Below are 25,997 nucleotides of genomic sequence, written 5' to 3'. Positions count from 1 at the left end.
TTCCACCTCGACCGAAGGAGGCTGGAAGACGCGTTGTCAAGTGGATCAGATATGATTGACTTTCGTAAGTTTGGAGTAACGAAACACGAAAGCATACGGCCTTGCGAACGAAAATAGACCCCCCGAAAGGAGCGATAGGGAGGATCTGGTTTAAAATTCTTCGGCGTTCGCTTTGCGGTCCGTCAAGCACTCACTTCCTCAGCGCCTGCTGCGATATGTTTCCGCTCGCTTTTGATATGCTTCCGTGCGGCTGCTGTGTGATATGTGTGCTGCAGAGATGCTGCTGCAGTGGAGAACCTTCCCGAAATTCACGACACCGACCCGAAATCGATCGAACGGTAGCGAGCGAGCAACGGGCGGGTTTCTGCTGTTGCTGCTGTTGCCGCTAGGGCGGAAAACGCGGCGCGACAATCACTACGACGGCGACGGCGAACGACGGCAACGGCGGCGGTAACGACGGCCACGGGACGCGCACTCGGCAGAAGCAGTACGTGCAACTTCATCGCGGGCCACCAGCAAACTGAGGGTCCGCCCGGAGTGTTCGCGAACGTGGCCAAAGTGGCCCTAAACTGCGCCACGGTTGTTGGTGTCCTCGTCCCGACACAAAACCCGAGCGCCCGAGCGCGACCCGAACCGCGTGAACCGATTTTCACGCTCGTCCTGCGCTAACGGAATTCATCCGGCTCTTATCAGTAACCCCTCCGAAGGCGAGGAGGGGAACAGATTGGCTCAATTCATTCCAACGAGAAAAAAAAATCGTTTCCTTCGCAACTGTCGGAATTTTCCGTCCTCTCGACGAGTGGCGCTGTAGCTCGGAAGGAGAGCTGCTACGAACGGGAGCATGTCCTCGGAAAACTCGACTAACCGAAGCATCTGCGCATGTGCTTCAAACTTGTAGCAGATTTTCCCCGTGTGAATGTTATGCAATACGAAAGTGTGGGGCAATGTTTTCAAAGTGCTTTGCAGGATTTTCCACACTCGTGTTCGTGTGCAGCGACGGACGCTTGTTGTGACGGCCCGAAGGCAGGCCAAATGTAGGCCAAAAAGGGCGGAGGGTAGATGGCGTCGGTATTGCCGGCATAATACCGGTCGGTGACGTCATCGTTTAAAGCAGAAAAACCCCTCCGCATGGGGGAAGGAACCGAACACTACTACGTCCTGTCGTTTGTTGTCGCCCTAATGGATAGACTTCGGTACCATGTTCGATCCCATAGTGATGGTGCTTTCGAAAGGGGGGAAAAAGGCCCCGGCCCACCGCCTAGCTCAGCCTCCGAAGCGGGAAAGCGCATAAACGTGAAAGGTAAACCGTTACGTTAATGGCGTTACGATGATGGGTTTCCCGATAGCTCCATTGTGGAAAGCCGGTGCGCCTATTTGCGGGAACGGGACCGAACGCCCGGGATCGACGGTAGCCATTTCCGACCGCCTTCCACACCTCAGCTCCCTTTTTCCCCCCTTCTTTCGGTCCATCCTGAGTGTGCCTGTGGAGAATTTTATCTGTTGCTACTTTGAATAAGATTTGCCGTTCATTGATTTGTGGCAATGGCCTCACGTTGAGATTCGGCGTCCCTGATAAAATCGGTGAAAAGTTTAGGTGTCTGTGTGTGTGTGGATGTGTAAAATTGTCGTGCGAACCGGGAACAGCGCTAGACGTGTTGCAGGTGAAAGTTGGGTTTTTTCTTTGTTGTTATTTTAGGGTGCGCCTTTTTACGATCGAACACGATGAGGTTCCGTGAGCTGGCAATGAAGTTGACATTTATTGGTCGATAAGTGGAAATTGGCAGCGGTAAAGTCAATTTAATTTCGCTTGATGCAAGCGCGAGCGGTGGAATAGAAGTTCGCTTATTTAATGTTGAAACGGTCTTTATGAGATCATTTACATGCGTATTTATGTACGAAAAGTTCTACAAAAGAGTAAAGCTTTAAAGTATTAAAAAGTTCAATCTTGTGAAGGGAAATTTTAAAGACGAATTGATTAAATCGAATTGATTTTTTTCGAAAACGGTTTATAATTATCTTCATCAATTTGAAACATGTCTCGCATGCTTGCTGGTGCCTCTCAGTAAGTCCTCTTCCATCATCCGTTCTCGCGAAAATATGCCATCAATCTTGCTATTGTTTATCGATCAGCTGCAAGGATTTCTGCAGGTAATCGACGTCGGAGTTTATTATCCACCACCTTCGAAGCGCGCCGTCCTGGTTGGCGCAAATTGGCTACTAAATTGCCACCACTTAGTCCACGGTGGGCTAATGAATAATCCAGACGTTGATGCTGGAACGCGGGGGGAGGGTTTATACCTCCTAAATCATACTCCCCAGCGTCTGGATCGGTACGATTTCTTATGGCGCGAAAGATGAAACTAGCGTGGGGTTGAAAATAAGCAACGATAGCTCAGCAATGTGAAAAATGATTTATCCCAACGGTCGGTGATGCATGGCGGGGTTGGTCGGAAAAGCAGCCCAAGATCAAGTGCTCCATAACGAGCGTCGCGAAGGTGGCTCGTTTTTTTTCGTCCCTCCCCGTCGTAAATCATATTATTTTGTCCCCATACCACTCCGAAGGTAAAACGGCGTGGCACTTTGAGGACGCAACATAATTTCTACCCCAACTCCCGGCTGGTGTCCTTTCGCGATGGCGTGGGTGGAAAATATTGGCATTCCTCAGTGGCTCTCCTCCAGGTCGAATAAGGTACTTCCCTTTGCTTTGACGTTCGACAGGAGGGTGAACGGAGCTAATAAGGGGGAAAATTCGAGCGGATAAACTGGTGCATACGTTCGAGCAAGTATTTGCTTTGGGAAATGTACTTTTCTTCCAACCCCCGCCTAAACTTACTCTCCCAAGTTAAAGCATAAATGGCATCCATTTCGCAGGACGCTTAGAATACTTTCGGTTCGGCTCGCTCGTTCACTTTCGCGCGGGAGATTAGAACATTTTGCGATGATGCCTTGTGGCTACGGGAAAACTGCATCGGAAAACCCGTTACGCTGATGACGCTAGATGATGAGGCCGATAATAAGCGTGTTCGAGAGCAAACGGAAGAGCGAATTTCCCGCTTGCCTGCATCGGTGTTGCTGAATGGGAGCAGCTCTCGAATATTCGGGATCGGTAGTAAAGGATGCAGAATAAATTATTCATACAATTTAATATTTTAATCCATTCGAATTGATTATTTGCTTTAAAAAATGTATTAAATTTTATTCAACAATGTTGCAACACTTTTTTTCAACTCTGCTTTTATACTGGCTTAAATGAAAAGTTCTCGTAAGTAATATAAAGCCATGCCTACTATGGTAGGAATGTAAGACTTTTGCTTTGCATCCACATTGTTCGCGTGTCGCATGAATAATAAATATTGACAGGCAAACCAAAGCAACTCTCAGGTGGAAAAGGTGCTCCTCTCCTCGGCGAAAACTTTCCCCCCATGGAATGGGAACTTATCCAAAGTTTGGCGTGTTGTAGCATGTTCCACCTTTCCCCGCGACCCTCGGGGGGTGAAATTTTTCGGGAAAATTAAATACAACTTCTGCTGAGCAAGATGTTCGTGCATCAGGAATTTAAAGTTTCTTGGTGCACCGATTCTTCTCTGTGCGCCGTTGCATCACCTCCTTGGGAGCGGATGTAGGAAGCGAAATTCCATGAACGACTCGAACGGCATGTACAGTACCTAATGGCGGGAAAAATGAATTATGCAAAACGTGCAACCTTCGCCAACCCACCCGGTCCGCTCGGTACAATCCGGAGTTCCGGAGGTCTACAAATCTGTCGCTCCGTTGGGAATTGGGCTCGTGTCTCTCAGGTCGCTTTTCGCCTATTTATCCAAACCTGTCGGGCAGTTTGTTAGGGCTGGTTGGTTGATGTTTCGAAAGATTGCAAATTTCCTTCCAATTGAGATCCGTTCATGCATGCAGTGCATATGAGATGCAGCCGCACGGTGTCAGTACATTCCATGTGACCCCGATAACCGACACAGCTTTCGAGTTCTCCTCCTTTCTCGTGAGCTCTATTTGTGTACAAAGATTTTCCGATTTTAAGAAACCGTAACCAGCTCTGTTCCAGGTATTTTCAGTAGAGAAGATACCGAAGGACACACAACAGCGCGTTCCAATCGACTGAATGGCATGTTGATTGGTGTAATTTGACGTCAAGGAATGGGTGGAGATTGACGCTGTCGCACATGTCAAGGCGTACAATGTGATTGCAACCGTACAGTGTTGTCTATTCAGCTGGTTGATATTATTTCCCATCGTCTAGGTTCCATCGAAAGCGACATAAATTGATTCGATACGAAGAAACAGCTCCCCGCTCGATACTCGTGCTGGAATGTATTTTCCCACAAGATTTGCATGCGGAGGCGTTTGTTTGTCTATTGGCTTCACAGGACACTTCCTCGGAAGAGGTTGGAACAAGTCTCATATACCTGTGATGTATTATTTGCAATGACATTCATCAAACCACATCCAAGAACGACTGAGACGTTCGTAGCCACAACTCTTTCGAAGACGTTTTACCATTAAACACTCGTTCCATCGTTCCCTTCGTGAATGGTTGAACCCTCGAAAGACTTTGGAGGATTAGAATCATACGAAGTACCGCTCTTCGAAGATAATGTCACATTAATGATGTCTCGGTGCGCTTCGGAAGGGATTACCTTTAAGTGGTCGTCTTCTTGGTAACGAAATCCAGACGAGCGCCCGGAGAGCAACACCACGGAAATCCTGTAACACAAACACACCGAGGAAGGGCAACTTTCAAGGGGCGGACACCCGTTGGTAAGTGCTTGAACCTTTTACCGGGAACCGTTTATTTCCGCTCATTAGGCGTTGCGTCCTTCCCGAACTCGAGCGAGAAAGGTTGGAAGCGATACCGATACAACCTTGACACGGTTGCGTGGTGGAAATCTACCGGAGTTGGCTCTAACAGGCCAATAAAACAGATTGATGCAAGGCCTGCATGCTCTCAGGATGAAACATTGGAAACGTTCTTGAAAAATATAGCTCGGTTTCATTTAAACAGGCTAAACATAGTTTTGTAGATACGCGCATAGATTTGATGGAATCGCATAAAGATTCTTCCGCAATTTCCGACCATTCTAAACGAAAATCATGTTACGCAAAACAAAAACTGGTCATAAACGTTTCCCATAGAGACTGGTTCCTTCACGACGTGCTCTTATGATTGCTCTACAAACGAGTGTCTGATTAAAGTTGTTCCTCCTGGCATGGACGATGAAGAATGCGATGATAACGATGATGATGATGGACTGGAGCGGATCCGATGGGCTAATCTTTTCAACTCACGGCTCACTAGCAAGACTTTGTAGGTTGTGTGGAAAGATTGTTAATTGGAGGAAGACTAAATAGTGGTCCCAGGGCCAACTACAACGAACACATCTTCTATACGGGGTTTCCTTACGCATAAATTCGATCTGGACGCGAAATGGTTTCCAAAACTAGGTCGATTCCGTTAGAATCAGGGCTAAAAAGAAAAAAAGTCGCGGCTATGAGGTCGTATTTTCCGTTGAGTTGCTCTCGAGGGACAGGCGGTGTTCTCTTAAGTGCACATGAAAAGAGAGGAAAGGTTGACGGAACTTCAAAACAGTGGCCCGGTAAGCTACAGGGTAGAGCTCAGGTCTATTCTGAAACTCCCTTTGGCCATCTGGTGTGAATACGAGTCACCGGAGGGAGTCGATGAGATTGATCTACAAGGGCTCCGTACCAACGTGCGGATGCCATCTGGCAGTGGTTTCAAGTTGGCGGATCAATTTCCGAATGCACTCGAAATGGTACTTGCCGTGTATCGGATGAAGTGGATCCATTTCCCTATGCACGTTGCTTTCACCTGGAATTGCTGTGTTTAATGAAAACACTAAAGCAGTATTGATCTACACACTCTTTATAGTAACACTGAGTTTTCCTTGGATTTGTACATTTTACCATGGATTTTCAACTGCAAAGTAAAGGTGATTAAAGTACAAAAGCGCACGAAAAGCGATTGTTGGCGAATCGTTCTGCTGAAATAATACGGCCATTTAATTGTAGGCGCTACTGTTCGGCCCATGGAAAAGGCTGGAAAGGATTTGGCTGTTCCGGGTCGAAGATTAGGGGAGTGAAAATAATATGGGATGGAAAGAAAATCGGAACATTCGTGTTTAACGCTACCTCGTACCAGTTGAATGTCGAAATTATCAACTCGGACGACGAAAGCGAAATGTACGAAAATTTGTGAACCGGAAACGAAATAAGCACGTCGAAAAGCGATTGGTAGTCCTTGGGTTGCCGACCCCATTGGGCAGGAAAAGGGCAAGGCATTTGTCCCCCTCTATCCCTTTCGGCACCCAAAAACGAATGATAATGAATATAAATTTCCCATTTTATGGAACATTTTCACAACCCCTTCTTCAGTAGCGAAATGACGTTCCCGGGGAGTCGTTGAAAAACCTTTTCACCTGATTTGTGTCGAGTGGATTTAGTTTTTGCACACCTCTTGCCTTCTTTGGTACCTCCCGGAACCAAGCGGGAATGCAGAAGCACATTCGGTTCTTTTCTGCAGGGTTTGCTATTCACTCGCAAATCGTTGCAAAAAGAACTAAACTTAAAACGAAAAAAAAAGAAGGAACTGGGTCACATCAAAATTGGTTGTAATGTAGGAGTTTTACTCCACTGGTGGAAATTGCTACCCGCACCGATGCGGCCTTGCTTCGGATGCACATTCCGTCGCTTTCAAGTACGTTACCTTCCCTCGTGGTCTGACGGCGAGGCGATGAAATTTTAATACACACTCCAGCAAAACCTAGCAAAGGGGCCGTACTCTGACACCTGGCAGGTGTGAAAATATCATTGCACTCCGGAAAACTCACCAAGCGCCGGGCAACCATTGGCAAACGGCACCGGAAAATCTCGAAATCTCGGTGTGTTAGCGTGTGCCAGATGTACAACGGTTGGATGGTTGATGCGGAGTTTGCGGTTGTTGTTTAGCACACTCCTAGAATGTGGAGGTTCTGGAGTTTCGGGAGGGGGTGGGCCTTTTACTGCCCCGGGAAATCGGACCCCCGGGGGCAGTGAATTCTGTTTTTACGAGTCGAGTTGTCCAAAAGTTTGGCCGCGTCGTGCCCTTATCTTTCAAAGGCTTGTTAATGGTGTTTTGATTAAAATTTGATTTCATTCCAAGTAACCGGGTGGAGGGTTGAAGGGGACTTAACCCAACATTTTGTGCGCAGCAGAACGGGTTCTTATCGCGGATGCTGAGGGTATCCGCTTGTCGTTTCAGCAAAGCGTGGAATGATTTCTTTCTTCGGAAGTGGCTGCCATTGGGAAAGATAATAAAAAAACTGGTCCGGTACTTACCTCGAATTTCCGCTGCAGTTTGGGACCTGCCTGCCCGATGTACACTGTCGAGGCGGTATCGAATACTAACTTACGTGGCTCCTTCTTCACCATGAGCACACCGCTCTCCAGGCAGTTGTAGTAGAAGACGATCTGGTCCGGCAGCACCTTGAAGATCATCTTCATCCAGCTCTTGCCGTACGGCACCTGGAAGGAAGCGAGTGCCTGGCTGTCGCGCTCCTGCTTCGCGTCGGTGTAGTACAGCGTGATGTTCCACTGGTCGCCGGCTGCGGTCGGTTCGAGCAGCAGGCCCAGCTGGACCACGGTGTCTAGCGAGTTGACGACCGAGAAGACCCAACCACCGGAGCTGGACTGCGGTCTGACGGTAGCTATGATGGCGAAGTCCTGCAGATGGTCGGAGAGGATGAGCCGGAACGGTGACTTCAGGTCCGCCTCGCTGCTAACGCCGAACGCCGGAAACCCGTCCAGTCCATCGACGAACTTGACCCCGTTCTGCAGCGGTATCTGGATCGCTACCATCAGATCTCGTTCGGCGAGTGCATCTGGTTGAAAAAAGTGGAAAATTCTTTACTTAGTCACGTGGTGTGTTGTAAAAGAGATTCTTCTTATCAATTATAATAAAGAAGGAAGAAGAGAAAATTAATGTTATTAAAATGAGAGCAAATGTGAATTAAAGGGGATTAGAACATTGTTTCCAAAACACAAAACCGATTACTTCTTCGGACAGATTATTTATGTAGCTGTTCAAAGATGAGCAGCTCGCTTATCAATACCATTTCGCGACGGTGATTAGTTTGATCCGGTGAGTTTTAGATCCGGAGGAAAAGGTTGTTCGAGAGACCAACACTTATTAGAAGTCTTACATGGATAGTACGATAGTGTTTTTTGAATTGATGTTGTTGGAACAAAAAGTGAATATTGTGTTGTATCTTGTTTTTGAAAACATTATCATTGCCATCATTGAAAACACGAAAGTATTTTTAATAAATTTGTGATGTTGGAAAAGAGCGTTGAACAGTTACAAACGATCTATTTTCGAACAACCATGCTTTCGATTTCGAACACCACTGTGGGGTTATGTCCATTGCATACATCTTGGCGCATTAACTTCAAGTTGTTATCTGCATGAAGCAACTTTAACATAATCATTCAATACGGCTAGGGGCTTCACAAAATGCTTTTTATGATTTTCTTCTCCATCGTTGATTGTTTGAAGCCTCTTCGAAATCTATTTTTATGCCATAATGACTTTTAAGCCGCCAACAGTCATATTAAAACCTGTGCTAAGCCTAGTTTATGTGCGTAACCCAACATGATCGGCGTGAGACGAGACTGGGCAAGGCTTCTTTTCACACCCATCCTCCGTGTGAGATGCCGATCGACGTCGACGATAAGCTGGCCGGGATCGTTTGTTGGGGCAGCAAACCGGCAGTTCTGAGTCACACTTACCTCTGATGCCTTGGCCGCCAAATATGTTCAGCTCCGATGAGGTCACCCGGTGTGCGATGCAAATCAACGTCACTATCGTTCCGCAAAGCCACCTGCAGGAGAGACAAGGGAGAGAAAAGGAAGGGTTGGTCAAAATTAGACATGAATTTAAATGAGGGTTCGAATCAGATCGAGTAAAGTTTCCGAGCGCCCGGCAGATGATAGAGCGATGATTGTTAAAAGGGTGAGCCCGACCACCTCAAAGGGATGGATGTTGTAACGAACTTTCGAGTCGGTTAACCCAACTGGCTGGTAGTAGTCTTTTATCGCACTGCATTACAAGCGACTCCATTTGAACTTTAATTTACGATCCGCGCTCCGGCGATTTCTACTCATCAACGAAATGTGTGAATTATATCACGGAATGTCCTAATGCATTTGAGATTTCAGTTTGTTAAATCACTCAAAATATTCAGGCTAAAGCGGCACAAAATGATAAAGTGGAAAGCTCAAAAACTCATCCGCCGGGCGTCATCTTGAGTGACATGTTGTGCTCAATTGAGTCACCGCTTGCCCCTTTCCGCCCGTCGGGTTGAAGATTTATGCTTGCCCTGTTGCCAAACATAACAAAAAACGATTCAAACGTATTGCTTGCAACACGCGGAAGACGTTATCGGTGACAAATGGAAATAAACGAGCAACCGGAGGGAAATATGTTTCCATGTTGAACGATTTTCCTCCTAAATCGGGACCCCGGGAAGCTAGGGGAGCGCGAAAACAAGAAAAAAAAATTCACGGAAGAGTTTGATTTGGTAGCCTAAAAAAAATAAACGACCCATCAGCAGGATGGCTGAATATGAACGAATGTTCCTCTTTGTTGCCATATTTCGTTTCAGGCTGTTGTTGAATTTTCCCCTAAAACCCGCGCAGTGCCGTTTGGCGAATGGTTTCACGTGACACGTGGACGCGACTGCGGAAAAGCTACTGACGATGTAAATGAAACCGATTCGTTTAGTGTTGGCCAACTGCACAGGTGTATCCGATTTAAAGGCTCCGTTGTGAAAAAATAAAACCTCCCGGACTGCGGAGGACTCGCGAATCGTACGGTCTCCGGGTCGCGGGGGTCGTAAAAATGGATCAATCATGCAACCAGGTGACAGGTGATGAATTTTCCCCGGCCTGCGATAAAGAAAATATGGCGTCGTCAGGCGGCAACTGTGTATTCATGTATGGTTCATATGGTTTGGTTACGAAAAAAGTAGTAGAAAATGGCGAACGTCTACGAGAGCTGCAAGGCATGGAATGGGATTTTTCCGTTGACCTTTGTCGTGATTTTTCGAAGATTATTTCAGCAAACAATTTATGAGCGCTGTGCAGTTCCCATCGCATTGTGCTATTTTGATTTGGAATAGCAATTTATTGCACGAAAGACACCACGCAGAACGAAAATTACCCTGTTGGCCTTGAAATTTTAAATGCTAAGAATTTAAGAAAACACTATCACCAACATAAAAAAAAATACTATAAAGCTGAGAGTGGGCAAATTGTGAAAATGCCAATTGAATTTATAGCTTTTAAATTCAGCTACATCATTCGCCGCAATCTTGCTCGTCGTAAAAGACTAATCAACGTGCAAAAACTTGCGCGACCAAAAAAGTGGAGAAAATGTTAGTCAAATTAAATCATAACCCCTCTACGCCCCATGCCACATCCATGCCACCCATCCAACGCCATTTGTTTTATTTCGAGGCAATTTAATTTAATGTGCCCATACTGATATCACAACGATCGTGCGCCGCGTTGTTGGCGCTTCCGTCTGAACACATTGTGTATACACATTTGGCGGAGAAATTATGTCCCGTCGGAGAGTCGGGTTCATTGGCGAGTCGCGACTCGGGTGGGTTTTATGCCGCTCCAGTGCACCCAATAAAGTTCACGCCCGTTGTTGGGCGGCGGATTGGAAAGGAAAGTGCCAAAGGCAGACAAACCCAATTCTAAACAAACACATCGCCCGAAGACCATCAATCGCATACGTCGCCCAGCGAAAAGTGAATGCCGGGGGAAAACGAATGTCAGCGTTTTGGGTGGGTTCTGCCTTAAATTTATGATCCCCCCCCCAGCATACAGGCCGCTACACAATTGGAGGGCGTAATTAATTATAAAACTATTGCCAGATCCAACGCCGAGAGCAATCGGGCAAAGATGTGGCCACGGTTCAATTCGTTGCAGATGTTCTTCGCTCCGAAACCACTGCGTGTTCGAAGCAACCCACTTCTTAAGCAAACTAGACCACAGCACGCGGAGTGGGTTGGCTGGTTCGTCCCGCGCGATAAGAGTGGCTCATTTTCCCGCGGCTTACGGAGAGGGTTCGAACAGAAGCATCCAAGCAACTTAGCCAACTTCTTCGTCGCGGTGGAAAAGGGGGACAACAAGTGTCGAGAAGATTAAATAGCATTTCTCCGAGCTGGATGACTTTAATTATTTATTGCGCCATCGGGTGAGAGGGGGGGAAAACTGTCTACAATCGACGAGATTTCTCCCACCAAAAACCTAGGATACGATATTTTTCCCGGGAAATGAAAGCGAAATCGCAACACTACGACCACTTTTCTCATGAACCCACTTGTTGCGCGGTTCAAAGTGGGGTTCTTTTTCCTCCTTTTCTCATCGTTCATTTTGTTTTCCATCGTAGAAATTCAAATTTTACCAACTGAAACAACCGGTTTGTGGGTGGCTTTGGGTAAACATTTGAAATCCATCTTTTTTATGCTAACAGAGCGCAATGAATGGAAAATCTCGGATGGTACGGGCACTACTTTTCGCAACGAAATATTTTCCCTCGTTCGAAAGACCCGGGGAAAAAGTTTTCCACCCATTCATCATCATCGTCGTCATCGTAGATCGAGCGAGCACCGTTTGACAATCGAGGAAGCGCTTCGGCTTCGACAAATGGACGAGTGATCGGAGAGGAAAAATGAGTTTTCCTCTTCCGTCCCTTTACTCGATTTTTTCCCGCCCCGAAATTGAGAAGGATTGATGCCACGATTGAACCGTTGTGCTTGTCGGAACACAAATCATATCCGTCCCCATCAAAAGTCGACCACCGTCGGCGGGATTTGTTTCTTCCGGATGGAACTGACTTCAAAAGGGAAAGGAAAAATCATGCCCCGGCAAGGGGATCGCATTTCCCCGACCTCACGCTGGGACCCTCGGGTTTAGCAAGCGACCATTTTTCTCTATCGTTTGATGTTTGATCCGTTTCCGGTGCGATGGAAAGTGGAAGTGCGGATGGACCAAGGGCTGGTAAGTAAATGGGAAAATCTGGAGAAACGAGCAAGATCGTAGTTCATGATTTGTATTAACTTTGGACATCTCATTCTTGGTTTAACAACCATCTTTTCGTGTACCGCATTTATTAAAGCACCGAAAACAAAAAAGAAAGCTGAATGATTGACAACGAAACATCACTTTTTGATACGGTCAGTTTCGTAAACACAAAAAGAAGATTGCCTTATTTGCTTTGACGTATTTGCATTTCAGTTCATTTTACGACCATCCCTGTTTACATTTGTTCCAGCTGTAGAGAAGCGGGTTTCCCACGATTATAATAATGTGCTTAATTAAATGGCGCTCTACATTCCGCATCACAACCCCGACGGTTTATGAGAACACGGTGTTGCGAGCGTCATTGCCTCAAATGACAGGGATCTAAATTATCACTCTGGGCTCAATATTTTCATCACTACACGGGCATTAAAAAGACCTGCTATGGAGTAAAAATTTGCTCTCTCCCACGGAAAAGCGCTCGAACAACCATTTTACGAAATTTTTACGCTCAACTGTAATCAATGTTGGAAGTCAAATCATTAATCATTACTTCACCGAAACGCGATACTAGGAAGCCCGAATACGTAAAAATTTCCCAAATAATCGTTAAACATTCCACAAATATCATCCACAAGGTGAGTGGAAAACAAATCTTGAAAGTTCAATACATCCACTTCCACTTCTGCTTCTTTCTAGGTATAAGCTGTACTCATACTTCAGCCGAATTGAACGAAGTCAACTTCTTCGACTTGTTAATTCAAGAAACTCTTGTTCTTTCCCTCTCACAGCCTACATCAACTTCGCGTTGCTCATCGTCACTGAAAGTATGTGGAATTCTATCGCGAATGTTCAGTGAAACATCAAACAATCATTTCCGCATGATTCAGCTTCAATTTACGGTTTTCTCTGGCATACGTAAACTCACGCTTCGATTAAGGGGCATTCCCGAAGAACATCCATATCAAATAACAGGAATTGACTGTTTGTGTAAATGTCATGATTCCTCCATTTTGCATTTGAACCCGTGGTTGGTATATCGCTGTGTTTGCAGCGATGAGTTCAAAACAGTTTTCAAGAGATCGTCAGAAAAATTCATTTTGTTTATTATGTGATTCGCAAAACTTTCCTCATTCGGTAAGCATAATTTGTTAAAGTTGTATGAAAATTTCTATGAAAATTCTATAAAACTTTTATTCATTTTAAAAAGTATTTTTTTACCATCTGAATTCCATCCAATTCCAATTAAGCGTCCACACTCGTTCCAGATAAATAGTCAAAACAAAATTGAACCCATAACTCGTCTGTCATTAGGATTTTGTATCTTCATCCAATTAGAAAAAATCGATGCCTGCTACGGATCATCGTTTCCCGCGAACGGGGAAATCCCTCGTAAAACTAATCGCACTCCACCCTCCAGGAGTGGTCCGCTGTATCGTTTCTGGCAACCCGATATCCTTCCACAAAAAGCTCCACCTCATTGCACATTAAAAAACGACTCCAAACTGGTCCATGCAAAAATGGCGTCCGTATTGGTGCGCGACCTGCTGCTCCAGGAACGATAATGGTTTCCGCGGAATGCAGCTGCAGGTGAACTTGATCACCCAGTTGCACTGTTTCCCATCAGCAGTCCCCAAAGGGCTCCATTTGCGGTAGGTTTTATTTGCTGGCGGTTGAATGTGATCGTTTATTTCTGTGTGTGTAGTGTTTGTTCTTTTTTATCCTTTCCACGTTCCACGCGAGCGCAAATCATTGGCTAAAGGTTCGATAACCAAAGCACCTAGGTCCAAGAAGTATGGGCGATAAGGTAAAATCCCACTCGTTTGCGTTCCGCACACAAACAGACGAGAACCGAGGAAAGCAAAAAAAAACAGGGTGGGCAATGCTTCCAGTAACAAGTTCACCCACAAACCACCATCCCCGGGTGGGGCTAATTTTATGGGTTCGCTTTTTCCGGTTTTATTTTCACTGTTTGTTTTCTAAAGTAGCGATCTCCCCAAGGGACTGTCCGACCCTCTCAACAGCATCGGAGTGTTGCACCGAGAGCTGCTGTTGAACGCAAATTTGGGGGAGAGTTTATTACTCCGGAGTTCGGTGGGAAGTTTTGTTCTTTTCTATATCGTTTTTCCGTCCCTATCAGATCCGTTTGCTGAATAATTGAATGTTTATTGATTTTCCTCCCGGCGCGTTGCACCCTCAGTGCGGCTTGAGTTCGCCCAGTGGCCGAAAAATGGAAAAAAAACCCACCGGAAACCTGCAAACGATGGGGGCTCGGCACACACTCAATTAGGGTTGGGTAAGCCCATTTTCAATTCCTATTGGGTTCTATGAGCCCGTGTTGCATTTGGAGGTGCGTCCACTTTTTGGACTCCAGTTTCAAGCCCCTTTTCGAGAATTGTGTGTTGTACAATTTGACCAAAACACACTTTAGCTGTAAAAAAGGCATGGTAACAATCCATAACGCAATGCATTTGCTTCTCCATTTATGTAATTCTAGCCCCCGTTAATTTTCGGGCAGCAACAATATGCCCCAAAACACTAACCTCAGCCAGGTGGGGATTAATGAGAAAACGAATCGAAAACACGCACCCCAAACAACACACGTAAGCTGCGCAAAGAACAACATTTGAACAAGCTCTAAATCTTCAGAGCGGTAAAATCAATGCGAACACACATGGCACCGAGTGGGCAGCCTGGAATTATGAAATAAACACCCAGCATTTACACACTTAATCCACTGTTCGTGTCGCAAGTGCTACCGAGTTAAGGTGGGCGGGGGGGGGGGGGGTTCCCGCGTGTTAGTCTTTTTTTCCTCCCCCCTTATTGGTTAGCTTTAGGATTATTCTGCTCCCAAAGGAAGCCATGTGCTTGGGGATTGGGCGATAATTGGATGGTTGGTAGAACAAAAAAGCTGAAGTTATCAAACTGACAGAAACAAAATCGAAAGCATTGGACAAAAACAAAAACCCAAACCACCGACATCGACTCGACCGGAGAAAAGGTGGTTATTTTAATCGTCCCCAATAGATACGACAAAAAGTATCGTGTGGTCGGGGGGAACAAGAAAATTAATTTACTTCACGTTAGCCAAGCGATTAGATAAACTTTTCCGGGTTTTTGCTACCCGGCTACCGAATGCGAACCTGTTTCAAGCCATGAGATGAAGACAAAATGATTGGGTGTAAGAACACTGTGGGTGGGTTTTTTTTCTTCCTCAGGGTGGCCATCAGAAAACCCGAGAAACAGTAAGTTGAGTCTTGTTTGCCTTCATATTTTTCTTACCCATAAACACAGAAAAGGGAACGAATAACATGTTTTATCCGGTCGCTCCGGTTGCGTTTGGAAAGTGGGTGCTCTCAGGTATGTAAATATTTGACGGAAAAGTTTCATCAATCGGTAATGGAAATTCAACATCCCGGTTTGTTTTATCCTTTACTCTCGGTGAAGATCCTTTCGGTCGATGGATGACGATCGATAGATGATGTTGGTTCGAATCTGGTTTTCTTGGTAACAGCTACTATATTCAACACGTGTCTAAGGATATATTATTGGAGATGACAAAATACTTCAGTAAAGAATACGGTTGCCTGATGAATTTTTAAAGACGTTAATCATGTGAGTGTTATAAATTAAATTTTTGAAACAAAAATACAGAATGATTACTTAAAATGTATTCAAGTTCCAAAGAAATGCATAGTTTAAAATATTGAATAACGATAAAAAGATTGTTTTGAAATGTTGTAGATAGCCAGTTTTTCTTATTTACTGTTCTGTTCATCACACGGAACTCGTTTGTTACATCTAACATCTACCAGCTCCCTTTTGGTTTTGTTTGAAAGTTCTCTTCAGATAAACATCAAGATTGTATCAAAGATACAAACCAGTGTACCGAACAGCTCAATCTAAAGAGCATTGACTCTAATCAGATTGTTCTACCCGAATGCCCTTTGAAGAAAAGAAAGGATTTGCAAAAGTCCCCGCGCTACAAGTTCCTCGTGCTCACCTCCCAGCACATTGTTTATTCAACGTCATCCTCCACACCAGACTTGATGCAACTTCAAACCATGTTTCTACGTCAACAAGAAGACGACGATCGGATGTTTACGGAATCGAAATAGACGGAGAAACTTCCCTCGTGAACGTTAATGGGTCATTGGAACGGCGCACTCTTGCACAATTGCCCTTGTACTGCACCAGGCGTACTTACTGCATCTTCAGACCTCATGAATCATATTCGCCTTTTCTGTTTGCCATCTTCTTTCTATACGTGACTCGCCAAAACTTGACTGCGAATTTATTTTCGTCTTTGGTTTGGTTTCGTGCTGCTTTATTCTTATATTTCATGGCTTTTTATGGTACTCGAGAAGGGAGAGACCATTCGTGAATGGTGACACTCGTGAGACACCTTGGTTTAGTTAAGCCGCTACCGGGGACTAACCGTGTCGGCCTTCAACGTCTAACATATGCTCACACGACATTAGTCGTTGCCTGCGAAAACTTACTTTCGACTCGATTCTTTCGCAGCCTCAGAGAACAATGTGTGCATACTAAACCACGACCGGAGTGGTTTAAAGCCTACGATGTTGACAAACACCTCCCACCGTCTGCTGCCGATGACTGGGTCAGTCGACAGATGGTGCATGCTGAAATATTGACTCATCCCCCAGGAAAAGCCGGAGAAGCCAGCACCGGCGGATGATCGCACCGACGAGGAGTCTACCTGAGTCAACGCAAACTCCGACCGTGGGCAAATTGATACTCTCTAATCTTCACCTGCTGGGACGAGTTGATGGGGTTTTATTTTTTCCTCTCCCCCCACCCCCCACGCCAACTTCGGAAGCTTCGCCACAGGTGGCCGGCACGGTTCGCATCAAAGCGCGCCCGAAGTGCGAGATGGAAGGAAGCGGTCTATGCATATTTACGAAAGTTAAACACTGGCCCGCAGCACATCGTCACCCCGTGGTCTATCGTCTCTCGGTGGACCGTCGGATAATGATTTATGCGAGAGCCTGAGCTCCGCGAGCTTTCTTCGCTCGAACGCCAGATACGTTGGCGTGTCAGCATCGTGGGAATGATTTGATCGACTTTTGACTGATTGAATCGGTAGCGTGGTGTGAGATGGAAAAGTTCGTTCCTCGGATTACGATAGTTTGGTATTTGTTTGACTTGTTCGCAGAAGCAGTGAGAGGTCTCGAGAAAAGTTTCTTATTGGAAAACATGGGCTCTGGTGTTAGCAATTTTCCAGATGAATTTTCCGAATACGTATGCGTATACGATTCTGTGCCACATTTTGGTTACTTTAACATATTAAATTATGTTTTTAATTTAAGTAAATAGTGTAGGGATTGAGCCGAGCTAGATGAATATTTAGAAAAATAGTAATAATGAACGAATTGATCGAAATTATAAACGAATGAATTTAGAATGCGGAAAAGACAAATTAAAAATGAAATCATTCGCTAGATAGTTGACAACGAAAAAAAAGAAGCTAAGAGAGGAAAAATAGTTGAAATTGAAATTTCAAATATATGTATAGAGAAATGTTTCGTGGAGATCACGACAAATAGGTCGATGTTTTTGAAGTTATTCACCAAAAAAGCACTTTAAAAAATAACATGCATTTGATTGAGGGGAAATTTGTTAAATAAAACAAAACGTCATCTAGATTGACAGTTTCTTCAGTTAAAATTCTATTCCGTAATGTGGATCAACTAAAAATAATGGGGATTACCCGACTAACCCCACCCAGTAGTTCCGTTTAAAACATATAGCCCCTTCCTACGGCTTCCTTCACGTTTTATTCCTCCGTTTGAAAACTCGTTTGCATCGCAATGCTGAACCGTTTACCCAACTCCTGAAACGAACTGCACACATTGTATCCGCCGGCCGTCGGTATGCTTTTCGCGGGCAAACAGTGTTCCGAAAAAATGTGTCAAGGGACCACCACTCTTGCACGACGTCTTTATTTAATGTGTTTGGGGTTGCTAACGTTTGACATTAATAACTGTCTCTCCCTCTCTCGACATCCGAATCGAACGACAATCGCGACGCTGGCACCGAAATGCGCCACTCAAACGAGAGCCAAAAAGGAACCTCCACCGGACGAGATAACGTTCGAAATGTGTCCCCCATCGACGTCAGCGATCAATCAGCGATCGTGCGGTGGATGCAATTTGACAGCAAACTTCCGCCGACTTCCCCAAACCGGCGAGGGAGTCAGCCTCAGGGATTCGGGGAAGAAAATGCCGCCCCGAATGTCGACGCGCGGATTGGCAGTGGTTTTAATTGAAATCAACATCGGCCCCGGCTGGGTAAGCAATGCTGTTCAATTTTTAATTTGATATATCATGAACATATTGCTTGCGCCCGTGTCACTTGTGCCGCAGTTATTGCATTTGCTGTTTGCAACCGACAGCGAGAAGCGGAACCAGCGGAACTGGTGCTATTGTTTTTCCGACCGGTTTGTATGTCACTTTATCATTTATCATATTAACTCCTCCAGTTCGCCTCGCTCGAACATTCCCGAACGGCTAATGAAGTGCTGTGTAAACTTGTTAAAAGAAACCGAATCGGTGCTAATTGGTGACTGAACTTTAACTGCCGCGTGGTTTCGTTGTATGTTCGTTGTTTTCTTCTTGTCCGATTGTTTATTTCAGTTCGACCTTTGTGATCCCGTGCTGCGGAACGGAAACCGCGGCGTCACCTTAACCTTACGGCACGAGCCGATGGATTTGTGCTTTTATTTCTCATCTTACCAACGATTTTGGCGGGCGGTTTTTTGTCCACTTCTTCGAAAAAGTCGTAAACGAAACCGATCCGGTTTTACCCATGGATTAAAACAAAGGTCCCAAGTGCTAATCGAGCAACGAAAGAATAATGACCTACATCCGCAGGAAGCGTACGGGAGTCCGATATTTCATACCGACACACTTTTTTAAGCCTTTGTTGTGGTATTATTGAGATTTTTATCGGTTTCCCGAAGTGCGTAAATTAAACTTTATGGAAAAATAAACGCAAGCAAAAGTGTGTGGAGAAAAATCAATAACGAACGCGAATGTTTGTAAGCTTCCTACCTAATAACGCACAACGGCAACGCGTGGAATAGAAATCGAAAGATGCAGCGTCGATCGGTTTGCAAATCTTACAGACAGTCCCGCCTGCTTTGGTCTAAGTGCAACAAAATCGGACCTTCGACAACCATGGCGTCATCATCCGCCGTTCAACCCATCCGTTCGGCTGGAAACGTGTTTTTAATTTTAACATTTTACGACTATCGCGCGCCGTTCGTCCCGGTGGCATTCGCCGGTAGGTGGTCTTGCGCATCGTATCAGATAGATTAGTAATAAACAGCGGGTTTTATTCGCTGCACGGTTGCTTCTTGGAGGGTGTTGGGTGTTTTTCCCTTTCGAGCTTCTCTTAAACGGGGCCAACTTTGATATGAATGCTGCACATTCCACTCCAAGCAGCTCGTGATGCAACAGTTCTTCGCTCGCAGCATCGCTGTAGGCGTTGACCAACTAACCCTTCCCAAAGGTTTAATCGAGATGTTAACTTTGTTACATGTTCTTGATGTCGTTGTTTAGTTTTTAGCAGAAACTTCACATTAAAAAAGTACTTAATCCTTGACATCTTCTTAATTAGTGCGAACCGCGAAAACCGCATGCTGTTTCTTGCCTATGATAACCCTTAACAAGAAAATGCGCGCTTGTGTAAACTATCATGGCTAAGCGCTGCGAAGCACACCGCAATCTCGTCCGTTGCCATGCCTACGATGATGATTCCAGTTTGTCATGTTTGTCTCCTTATCTGGTGACATTCAACCACGCGAACGTAAGCCATCGTGGGTGCTCCCAATTTCCCATCCTGCATATCCTCGTAGGGGAACGGAAAGGTTGCGACTCCGGTGAACGGGCTCTAATTCACGCTCCTCCGGCGTTGCACCTTTGGAACCTTCGGCGAACAATGGCGGCTCATCTTCATGTCCCGCATGTCTTAATGTTTAGCGCAAACGAATACCTCCATCCCAACCCAGCGATGCGCACATTCCTCCCGCCACGCGGATAATCCACTTGGAACCATAAATCATCACCGCAGCGCTCGTTGACACGACGACCCGGGACGCGTGTACGTTCTCTTGTGAAGGGGGAGGGAGCGGGAAACCGAGCTGGGGGAAGGGAGGAAAAACGGATTTTCTGTCACATGTCTGCACGGAAATGAGAACGCACGAGCCGGTTTCGGGATGGCGATGCGTTATCCTTCCGGGAGGAAAGGTTCGTTGCGTGCTGCAGACATTAAGCGGAAAAGCACTTTCCACTCATCCGACCTTCGGGGGGCGACGTCAGCCATACAACGGCTGCTTAACACAGTCGTCCTCCGGTGGTGGCCGTCGGACACGACGTGTGCGCCAGCATAAATGAACTCTCCACAAAGTATATCCTTATTATCGCTTATGATTGTTTATGTTTTGCAACCGCAAACATCGCGCGCCCTCTATTCGGAAGCGAGCGTTCCGCCACTTGACTACGGACTTAGGAGCATCAGAACTAATTTGTCATCTCGTGACCTGGTAAGGTGAACCTCTTCACTTCTTCCGTCGGGCAGCTAATAATACTATTAAGGCTCCTACCGGGCAGGGTTGTTGGAGTCCATTTTTGTTTACCTATTATTCGCACTCCTTACAATGAAGACGGGGGGTGTCGTTCAACGGTTTGGAAGTAATTCTATTTTCTCCACAACCGCCCGGTCGTCAAATGGGGTCTCATTAGCGACGACTTAGATTAGATTACTAATCCCCGCCCATAGACCTTGGGGTAAGTGCAGCTTAATTAACCGTTCTGGCGGATTAGGTCGATGACAAATGTAATTCAGTTGAAAAGACTGATGTGACGAGAATGAAGTTCTAAATAATTTTAACACAAAAACACAAAAAGAAGCGCTTGTTTGGTTTCTTGAAAATTCAAAAATGTAGTACCCGCGAGAAAATAATCATAATCGGGATGACTTATGCTACCTGGAACGCTGGTTTATTGAATGCATTTGTCGAATTCCATGAAGCGTTGCTTGATGTTACGTGCCGCCCAATCTTAATCGACACTCACGGGGGTTATCGAAGTGGGATTAAATAGAGTTCAAACAGTACAGCAAATGTTTTGAAGCTGATAACTGATTTCTCTGACGGCATCTTAACGGGGAATGTGGTGCGCCAGCCTTCACTTGAAGTAACATTGAATTTTTTCGACAGAAATTTGCATTCCTCGAAGCTTGGGGGACTCGTTGCAAAAGAATTCTTTATCAGTTTCGACCAAATTCTCCGTAAACCATGCATCATCGACTGGGGATTATTGACTTTCGGTAGCGGATTTGATTGTTGCACTTTGTTTTTACAAGTTTTGTTTTCTTTCAAGAAAGATATAGAATACATTGTTCATTGTTTTTCAATCGAACAGAGTTGCAAGATTTGTTCTACAGAAAACCTTGAAGTTATAATTCGATCATCATACGCCAGATTGAGTCATGATCAAGTGCAACATCAATCAAAAATTCACGTCTCTGCAGTTGCATCGGTTTCTACTCAACACCTCCGAAGTGCATTCTCGAAACCTCGATATAATTGCTCATATTTCCATTGTTTGCAGTCGCGTCCGGTGCACTTCACCACCTTCCTCTTCACCTTCAATCGTGCCGTTGTGAGGTCGTTGTAGTGGTATGTATTTAAAACCACTCACTTGATATGGGTTCGATGCACTTTCGTCCGCCCCATTTCCACGAACCGGTGGAGATTGGGAAGAGGGAACTTTTTTGGCAATTTTAACATGCAACATGCACTCCCCGGCCCTTTCCTCTCGTTCGCTTCCCGTTGCACCGCGATCGTCAATCATCGCTGAAAATCATGAAAACGACGATGGTGTTGCTGTTGCCAATCATTGTTGATGTTAATCGACCGAGCGCCAGGATTATTAGCTGATTTCGTGATGAAAATTTGTTCAGCTGATTGAAGTGTGACCAGCTCGTCCGTACGGCTCGGGCCTCGGCTACGCCCCGCTCTTTGCCTCCTACACAGATTTTTGCTGCTAGAAAGTATACACACAAACATCGCCCCACCGGTTCGTGACTCATCGCAAAATTCTGTGATTTGCATTAATTTGCAGCGAAGCTTTGGGGGGCGGGCGCTTGTTTTTGCTCTGTTGACTGATGGAGGTTCGCGTGATTTGCGTTCAAGTGGCCGGTAGCGTTTATCCATTCATTCGTTCACTGTGTTATTTTAGTTTACGTTTACGTTTTTTACCGTCTTCATTCACGCGTGGCAAAACGACCCGCTAGCCCCGAGTGTTTGCAGTCAAGAGATCGAAAGCTTTCTTTACCATCGTTTCCGTTGACGGGCCCCGACACTTGGGGGTTGAGTTGGTTGATTTTTGGACTTCGTTGTCTCATTGAAAAATGTGCAAATGTTCGTTGAGGGGGAAATTTAATTTAGCGCCTACAGCATGGCTGCCAAAATTCGGTTGGGCGGATGTTTGATGCGCGTGTCGCATCAAGAATGAGAAACGAGCAGTCAATTATTCATTGGCGAAACAAAAGGAAGTTAATCATTTTAACTAGTAAATCATTTACTCAACAACGTTTATTTACGTGCTGAGAAAGGTTGTGATAAATATAAAATGAAATGGTAAATTTGTTTTCAAACGAAAGTATATACAAACAAGAGCAGATAAATAACATTTGAACTCTCAAATTTATTGCTTCCAAACAAAATATCTACTAATGTCACTTCAACAATTTTGAGATTTCAATACTAATTTATTGCTAATGAGGTGTTCGTCCCACTTTGTTGAAATGGACTGCATTTTTATCAAACCAAACCAAACTGATGGTGTTGAGTTCCCTAATGGGGTTCAGATGCATCCATGTTCCGGCCGTCATTAAAGTGTGGCTGAAAAGCATATGCCCCACTGCTTTAAGGAGAGTTTTGCAACCCTTCCTTAGGCGAAGACGGTTTAAAAAATGGCAACGATTCATCAATCATCCGCGGTTTCCGGCGCTCGTAAGTGTTGATCGCGTTAATGCAATTTGGCCACGGGGTATATGAACCGGTTGGTAAAGTCGTCGTTTGCGATTCCAGAAAAAAAGGAAATGCATAAACAATAACGCAACAATACTCTAAAGAATGTTAATGCGTCCGAGTTTGTTCGGATAGCTTTACAAACGTAAAGAAAATACGCTCTTCCCTATTCCAATCCGATTGGTTCCGGTGAATTTGCAAAATACCTTTAAAAGCTTTTCAACGAATCGAAGAACCCCAGCAACGATGCAACAGGAGTGCATTGAATCACTGCCGAATCAACGAGTGGCCAATTCGTAACCACTCCATGCTCCAAAGCGCTACAAATCACGACAAACAGCTTCCGTCTTAATTGCCTGTCGGCCCAAGAGGCCCCGATCGTTAGTTCCTGGGGCGTTGGATTGCCGGTTGCCTCGAAACGTCTAACACCCGAAACACAGCCAAATATTTTGCAGAACCTGTACCATGCCTCGATGTTCGTATTTTCTTTTTTTTTCCTCAACTATCGCACTCCATTTATTTGGCCACCAAACGGCACGTTTGGAAAACACGAGAGAATCAAAAGTCCCCGATGGAGATTTATCACGTCACTTGGCCTAAGTAGGGCTGTGTGTCGTCGTATGCTGCTTGAAGTTGGTGCTATGTTTACGCCATTTGTGTCGGGATTTGTTGGCACGAGCACGTTTAAGTTCATTACCACCATGTTTGTACATTACTTCTTAAAACCTTTTTATTGCCAGAAATCATAGCAACAGGAGAATTTGAGTGTTGAACATGCATTTGCGGAAGAAGTGGACTTGGTGCTACAATTGTATACACTCTGTTAAGTGTGGAGTATTCTTTTCTCCCCATTTTCGTCAGCTTTTTAGAATAAAAAGATGATACATTAAAGCTTCATCTTTGACGATAACAAAAACATTTTTCCTGATAAATGGCAGTTTTTGATACATTCGATCGATTAAAGATCTGCTTGTTACCGATCGCCGCTGACATGAGCGAGCGGAAAATGTTTGCTTATGAAATATCACAGCACAAACAGGACACAAAAAGTTCAACCACACGCCGTGTAAATGCGTGTACGTGAGTATACATCAAACAGCGGCAAAAAAAGAAGAAAATTGAGACGTCCGCTGGCAGAGATTATTTATATTTCCCCGCTGTACCTTCCGGTGTGTTTGCAATACAGATATTTTGGACATATCCTCCCCGTTTCCCCCTTGTCCATCCCTGACGCGGTTACCCCGGGCCAACTGCACTTTGGCCAGTTGACAAAGTGCTCCCGATATTTCGTTTTCGGTTCTCCCGTTGGAAGTCCAGCGCGAAAGGGGTCGAACTGGTCAAAGGGAGATCATGTTACTGCTCAATTAAAATGGGTGTGTAAACACAGTGCCGTCAGAATAAATGGAGCGTCATTAAAACCCGTGTTGGAGCGAGTTTGTTTGAACTGTGCCTGAAATGGGCCACGTTGCGTTAATGAGAACATATTGCAGTGTGCACTTTTGCAGCTCTTCCTTCAGTGGGACATATTTTGCTCCTTTATGGTGAACTTCATTAGGTCGCCTTCTGCAGTCGATGAAGCGATGCCATCAAAGTGCACTGTCAATGCAGCAACATTAAATGCGTTGGCACATTGTCAACATTTTACTTCCACACCATTTTGGAAAAGCCGAAAGTTTCGACCCACGCCAGAGATTATTTTACATATGATGACAGCTTACATTTAAAACCTCCGAACGTTTATTCCCAAAGCCGTACAACTTTGATCTCCTGACGAGGAGTACGGAATTATGCAGCTCACGATCAATTAATTATTTTAACGAATCGTTCAACCATGGCTGGTACTTTGCATGAGGATAATGAAATCGAAAATGTGAATATGTGTGCTGCGTTGAGGGGCAAAGGTTATTAATTCTTCAACTCGGCTACCGGGAACCGGTTCGGGTTAAAATATATTGTGCTTTGTAGTGTGATGTTGCTAATTTTATGTCGAAATATTTAATAATCCTTTTCCATGAACGTTAACTTTGAATCGCTGCCGAACGATAAAACGTTGAATGGATGATGCCATAACAATACTGCGAAATATACATTTTTATTACAAATTCGTAGTCATTCATTAAACAAAACTGATTTTCTGGCATTTAAAAAAACTATTTGGAAAACGTCGTGAACACCGTTGCTAACAAAAATCGTGATATCATCAGTTAGAATAGGTGCATCCGTGGCTTAGAGCTATAAATTTAGACAGGCTATAAAACGTTTCCTGCATGGAATACGATCTCAATGAATAGGTATGGTGTGTTTTTGGTAAAATAAGAAAGATAAAAAAAAACAATGTGAGAAAAACATGATTTAAATTCTACCGGCACATGCGTTTAGCTTTTACTGTTTCTAAATGAAGTCATTAAAATGGTTTCCCAATACTTCTCTCTGCGGGACCTTCGATTATGCTTCTGCCAAAAAATACTGCTTCGCCGAATGCATGCACTTTCAGATGTTTGAGTTTTTTTCCAACCGAACCCTAAAGCAAATAAGAATCCAATTCCCATTTTACGCTCATAGCCGTTGGGGGACGGTCGAATAAAAATGGGTAAAAATAAAATCATCCTCCGCTCCATCGCGCGAATGGGTTGTTTCGGGTGTATTTGCTGGATCCGACTCTAATCTATCGAGAACAGCTGCATCGCAAATTTTTCGGCGCGAAATTGATATGGAAGCACAAGGCGGAAAAAAGGGGCTAAACAAATTTTGATGTAGTAAAAAGATTTCAATCCGCCAATCTTGTAAGAGGAATAAAATCTCGCTGCTCGGGTGGGGGTCTCGAATTCAAATTGGCCATAGG

At 44.9% G+C, this 25,997-nt stretch overlaps 1 protein-coding gene across 1 annotated transcript in view; it reads right to left on the bottom strand.

Moving 5' to 3' along the window:
• Nucleotides 1-25,997, bottom strand: part of LOC131281769 (collagen alpha-1(XVIII) chain) — a 137,494-nt gene that overhangs the window by 91,803 nt on the left and 19,694 nt on the right. The window contains exons 2-3 of the mRNA XM_058311119.1: nucleotides 8,794-8,885; nucleotides 7,345-7,886 (exon numbers count right to left, since the gene is read on the bottom strand). Coding sequence (XP_058167102.1) covers nucleotides 7,345-7,886; nucleotides 8,794-8,885 — 634 coding nt within the window. The remainder of the gene's footprint in view (nucleotides 1-7,344; nucleotides 7,887-8,793; nucleotides 8,886-25,997) is intronic.

This window comes from Anopheles ziemanni, chromosome 2 (assembly GCF_943734765.1).
Source record: "Anopheles ziemanni chromosome 2, idAnoZiCoDA_A2_x.2, whole genome shotgun sequence".
Taxonomy (NCBI): domain Eukaryota; kingdom Metazoa; phylum Arthropoda; class Insecta; order Diptera; family Culicidae; genus Anopheles; species Anopheles ziemanni.
The sequence above is the reverse complement of the archived record's forward strand: the minus strand, read 5'-3'. Positions and strand labels throughout refer to the sequence as shown.